This window comes from Hippichthys cyanospilos, chromosome 14, assembly GCF_059441005.1.
Source record: "Hippichthys cyanospilos isolate Australia breed blue-spotted pipefish chromosome 14, RoL_Hcya_1.0, whole genome shotgun sequence".
Classification (NCBI taxonomy): domain Eukaryota; kingdom Metazoa; phylum Chordata; class Actinopteri; order Syngnathiformes; family Syngnathidae; genus Hippichthys; species Hippichthys cyanospilos.
Genome location: NC_142382.1, coordinates 6905819 through 6912225, shown reverse-complemented (window position 1 = coordinate 6912225; position 6407 = coordinate 6905819). Strand labels below are relative to the sequence as shown.

Genomic DNA, 6407 nt, shown 5'->3' with positions numbered 1-6407 from the left:
TTTTATTTTTACTTTCAAATTGGTATATATTTTATGTTTTTGGGTTACTCGATAAATCTCATTCAATGCCGTGGCTGTATTTTCACTTTTTTCTATCAGACTTTCGATCCCAGATACTGTACTTGCAGTAAGTATTGATGTAATACTTAAGTATCGGGAAATTAATGTCCTTGATGTACTTTAATTTTATATAATAACGATTTGATACTTTAATATCTGAGATTTAATGTCTGGACTCTTAAAAAATTTGAAAATATGCCTTTGGCATTGAATGAGTTAAACTACTCACACATTAGATTTTACTGTATATATATTTTGTATTCATTGTTTCTCTAAATGTGGACTTTTTACATATAATTCTGTTTTCTAGTGTATTTATCATTCACATTTTTTCTTGTATGACTTCATCAATGATGATCAATATTGATCAATATTTTTTATTTGTTCATTCGTGCTAATGTACCTTTATATTGTTTTAAACTTGTTTCATAATTGCATATTTGTTAATTGTATATATTGTATAGTTGTATATTTTGCGGTCATTGCTTTAACCGTGTGGTTTTTTAAAAATCTGTTCTCATTTTTCACGTCATGCTGTATTTTACTGTACTGTATATTACTTTTTGAAAGTGTTTTAATTTTATGTTAAGTAGTTTTTTATTCGTATTCAATTTACTTTTATCATCGTTTATACTTGTGTTCAATTATTTGCTTGAATACATTTTGTATTGTTATTAGTAGTAGTATCATTATTTTGCACGATGATCGCTTTACTGCAGTTTGAATACAGTTCGTCTTTGCTCACTGCTACCCCCTGCCCGTAGCGTCGTACATTGCAACCAGCAGGACTTTTTCTGTGCTGACGTCACGACCGGATGTTGACATTATGCGCTTTCAGACACTACATTAGGAACAGCTGAAACGCAACAACAAAACCACCGACGTAACCGAGACTTTTACAAGGTTATGTCCGAGTAAAAAGTAAGCCAATCCACCCAGACATCGTCTCGAAGAAGACATTTGGACATTGTGAGCACACCGTAGACGCTGGTAAGAAGTCGACAGTGGGCAAAAACGACGCGAAAGCCGTTTTCAACCCCCACTCCTGATGTCGTGTTTTGTTGTCTGTTAGCTCAAACGTTAGCTACTGCGGCGTTAGCATCTTATAATGTAATGTTAATGCACATTTGGTTGATAGATTATAAAAGAAGACGGGTTATTATGGTATAATAGTGGATCAAGTAGATGAGATTAATTACAGGGTTAAAAAAGAAACTAATCTATATATATACGAATATACAATACAATATTATACGGCAGTGCCTAGGTCAGGAGGCAGGTTATAATATAGCATGTTACATCGTATAGTAACCATTATTAAAAAAACAAAAACAAAAAACAGTTTGCTTCGGGGCATTGTCCATCTGCACTGTAGAGCGCCATCCAGCGAATTCTCAAACATTTGACTTTCTATGAGCAGATAATATTACCTTGCAAGGTCATGATGTGTTCTGAATGTGATTGGATGTATGAGTTCGAGGGTGGGGCCAACTGAGGACTGGGAAAAGTAGCTGACAAGAGTTGACAATGGGGGAAAAAAAGAAAGAATAATGTCATCAATTAATTATGCACTTTATTTTGCAGTTACACATGCATAAGAATATTCCCTTGATTATTTATCCCCGCATTGTCTCACTGACTGTTAGTCTTGTCTGTTTGATGCTTCAAATATGAAGAAACCCAAAAGACAATTACTTTTCTTGATTATTTTATTTATCTCGCCTAAATGCTGAAAATTCCTCAACACATTTTAGTAGGCACATTTTAGTAGTTTTCGATGACTTGTATAGTTTGACATTCAACACTTAATATCACATAATCTTAACATAAAAATATTATGTAAATGCGATTTACTGTTTTTTGTTATTCTAGTCAAAATGGGCCGCATCTTCCTGGACCACATCGGTGGAACGCGCCTGTTCTCTTGCGCCAACTGTGATACCATCCTGACAAATCGCTCCGAGCTCATCTCTACCCGATTTACGGGTGCCACTGGCAGAGCCTTCCTTTTCAACAAGGTACAACAACAAACTTGCATGGTAGATTGGGGCAAGTAAATAAGATGAACTATTGTAGGAGGTTGATGGGACAAATTGGTCGGAAAATTTTAATACAGATGCCAGTCAATGGAAAACTATTTTGCAAATAGCAAAAAATAGCAACATATATATAATTAATACACACACTCGGGCTGCACAATTAATCGGATTTTAATTGCAATCACAATATTGACTGCCATGGTTAATTAAGATGATCCTTGGTATTTAGAAAGCTGGCCATATTATTTGTCAAATCAAGCGCTTTGTCATCCTACCAGCAGGGGGCAATGTTTCCCATATGTTTGCTTGACAAAAGCATCCGTTTTTCTCACCCTAATATATCATTTACCAGTGTGAAATCACATTGAGTTTCTCACCTGATTCCTAATATATAGTGATGGCAGTCTTTTGAGACTTGTTTTGAAAAATTCTTGGAGTAAGTTTTAAAATGACCAAAAATGACATTTTGACTGCTAATTTATTTACACTTAAGCAAAATTTAATCACATGCCCAGGTGGTGAACCTTCAGTACAGCGAGGTTCAGGACCGCGTGATGCTGACGGGCCGACACATGGTGCGAGACGTCAGCTGCAAAAACTGCAACAGCAAGCTGGGCTGGATCTACGAATTTGCCACCGAGGACAGCCAGCGCTACAAGGAGGGTCGGGTCATCCTAGAGAGGGCGCTTGTGCGAGAGAGCGAGGGCTTCGAGGAGCACGTGCCCTCGGACAATTCCTGAGTTCGTAGACTCTAATGATCTATTGGGCAATATTACTGAAAAAAAAAAATTTGGGGTAAGTTTTTGACTCTGTTTCCGTGATCGGCGATGCGGAAAACGAACTGTTGCTCGAGACAACGCCTCCGGTTGCTGCAGCTGTGCGCTTTATATGGAGACAACTGTCAGACAAGAGCAAGCGACCAATTTACTGATTACATATCAATTTTATTTTAATTTTGAAATTGAGAGAGGAAACTTGCTTTATGAATGTTATAAACTCCCGCTGTGCTCATTTGTTGCTTCAAGACTCAATTAAGTGAAATTCCAATGTATTAACTGATAATTATTTGATCTTATTTGATTATTATTATAATATATTATTATGTATAAAAGACTGAATGGTTTGAGCTTTTGTTTCCACACCGGCCCCAAAAGATTATTGCGGTGTTGATGTAGTTGGGCGTTCTGCTGCAATTTGAATATAACTGGGTTGCTTCAAGATGCGATGGAGTAATCAGCTAACAATCAATTAGTTGCTTGTTAACAACTAACATAACATCACCCCTATTGATTCTTGTGCCGACCTTTTCCTTTTGTTAGCGTAATTCAATAGTAACAATGGAAATAACGTCTTTGACGTCAATGTATCTAAAAGTGATTGTTAGCCTCATGCTGGGTTTAATTATGTTGCATTCTTTTTGCTGTTGCGTTGCTAACTGGTCACCATGGAGCACGAGCAGATATGTCGGTTCGTTAGCCGGCCTTTGTGAGCTCGCCAAAATGGACGACGATACATTACAGCGGTGCCTTGAAATACAAGTTTGTTACGTGACAAAGATCGTAACTGAAAAATTGGATTTGGGGGGGAATAACAGTTAATAAAAATAAAACAAACAACGTAAAGCATTCTATGCGGCTGCGTCTTCTCTTGTACCCACAATGGCCACCAGGAGGCACTACTGTATATATACATACGTATACAGACACAAAGAACTTTATTTTCCATTCTCTACAAGTACCTCTAGTACTTGTCATTTTCATCCAGGTACAAGAATACATGCCTGTGTATTTATATCTGTTCAATGCTAACCGTTGCATGTTGTTTGTATTTTCAGTTAATTGTTACCTTCACGTTAATTAAGCGAGGTATTCTTATCTCAAGGCACCACTGTATTGGGGGATTGTTAAAATGTTGGCCGAAATATCTTCCACAGTGTTTAGCGTTCACAGATAGTTCTGGTGTTTTTACTTTAATTTATGATGGTGTTATATTGTATTTTATTGCTGTGCATTTTCATGGATGGGAAAAAAAGTTAACTTGCTGTGATACATTTTCTTCTCTTTGGATTTTTGTTGCCTACTTTAATGACTCAAACGTTGTCCAGAAAAAGTAGATAAAGTGTAGTGGTTAAACGTGTCAGCGTAGAACACTTGATAACACACACGCAGTCACATCTTCAGAAATAAGAATTCACCATTGTTGTAAAAGGACAGCCCGGTAGGTGGCAGTAAAACACCACAACTTGTTTCTGGCCTGATGTGACGCACTCCAGAGTCACTGCAAAATGCCAATCATGTTCCTCCTTGGAGCTTGAGAAAATGATTTTTAATTCCATCCTTCCAATCATCATAATAGGCATGAGGTTCGATTGGGTTTATAAATAGGGTCTTAGGATGATTCATTCTAAATCCACCCACTTACTGTCGCATAGGAGTTATTCATAGACTTCTTTGTTGAGGAGGAAATGACATCTTCGGTACAAAAAGCACTCTTTAACTTTTGTATGCGGCTTGGGTTAAATTGGATTCCTTTTTAGCATTTGACAGCAAATAAAAAGCCCTTAAATGTCTGTTGTTTTTTTGTTTGTTTTTTTTCCCCAACCAGATCGGAAATTTCCAGCAGATGACTAAAACGTGAAGTTTCAAAATGCATCGATTCCGCCATTTCTATGTGATCGCAGCTGCGAGATTTTGTGTACAAAAATAATCATTGTTCAAATTGTGGACTATATAAAACCATCATAAGTACAATTTTTGAGATGCATTTTAATAGGATTTACTACATTGATTTTCTGGCGATTTTTGCAACATTCCGTTGAGCGGAAACTATGCCAGATAACAGAAAATTCTTTATTAACTTGTGTTTCATCTCAAGGCAGTAGGTGGCGGTAGAGACCAGTTAACGGCATATATCTTCCCACCGCATTTGCATAAGATTGAAAGAGTATCCAAATCACCTTGACTGTTTAATCAAATGGGTAAACCTTGATTAATATGAGATATTTTTGTCAAAACTAGCAGTGTAAAAACAAACTGAAACACAGATTAATCATCCATTTTTTTCAAGTTTAAACTAGAACGTACTACATATCTGTGGAAAATGACCAGTAACGTAAGGAGACTCCATCTTTCATCCCAGAGAGAGAGAAAGAGAGAGAGAGAGCTGCTGCTTTATAATTCATTGCAGTCTTTTTCACTTTGTCCTCACATAACCTCAACAAAGCATGTAGTGTGATAAGCATAATGCCTGGTTAAGCATGTTAGGTCCTTCAGAGTTTGCTGGCCCCAAAACAACCCAAACAATAACAGTGACTGGAATTTTTTGGCAAGGCGCATCAGCTCTATATTCGCAGACTCAAACCGAAGCATAAAATGGAGAATACAGTCCCTACTGTGAAATTCTTCAATGTTTTGGGGCTGCTTTGCTACATCTGGCATAAGGTGTCTTCAATGTGCGCTGGGTAGGAGGAAATCTCAAGACCATCGAGGTAATCTAAGGAGAAATGCACAGTCAAACAGCTTGATCTCAATTGCAGGTTTACACATTATTTAAGAGGCTTTAGAACAGTGGTTCTCAAACGGGGGAACCTCTGGGGGTACTTGAAGGAACTTCATTTTAAATATAACAAACATGCAAAAATCCTTTAAAAATAAGAATTGTTTCACAAAATACAAATTCAGAAAACTCATTATTTTCAATTGGTCATTCAGTTTCAATTTTGTAAAAAGACAGATTCTCCCCCATACTAGAATGGTTTGACCCAACTTGACATGTGCCTACTGCGGTTACCTGTCGAGTTAATGATTTATTTTTATGAACACATCTCTACTATGATCCCTAAAGACAACACTTTAAGTTGAATACTTTTCTGTGGACAAATATTTATAATTATTTATTTTTTAGAACAAATCTAACACTTTGTTATATTATATATTATATTTTTTTGTTGGACAATTATTTATTAATAATTAAGTAAATGATTTCATTGTGTGAACAGATCTCTACTGTAAGGCCAAAACAGGACGCTTTATGTTTGAGATTTTTCTGTGAACAAACATTTAATTTTTTTTTTTTTTTTTAGAATATGTCTCACACTTTATACTGATTATTTTTTCGTGGAAAAATGTTTAATCATTGAATTATTTCTTTTTGACAACAGATTTCTTCTATACGTAATCCAAAAGAGCACACTTTACGTTGATTAATTTTTTTGTGGACCAATACAAATGAATTTTGAAAGGGGCTAAAGTTTAAAAAATTAGACACTGGTGGCATGTTTTATTTATTTATTTTTTAACCCCAAAATGC

General features: G+C 36.0%; 1 protein-coding gene across 1 annotated transcript; it reads left to right on the top strand.

Annotated features, from left to right (window-relative positions):
- Window positions 1–882: 882 nt before the first annotated feature.
- LOC148412711 (protein yippee-like 5) lies at window positions 883–4668 on the top strand. Its single transcript, XM_088434053.1, has 3 exons — window positions 883–1050; window positions 1933–2078; window positions 2615–4668. The coding sequence occupies exons 2-3, from the start codon at window positions 1938–1940 to the stop codon at window positions 2837–2839; spliced, it is 366 nt and encodes a 121-aa protein (XP_088290179.1). The 5' UTR covers window positions 883–1050; window positions 1933–1937; the 3' UTR covers window positions 2840–4668.
- Window positions 4669–6407: the final 1739 nt, after the last annotated feature.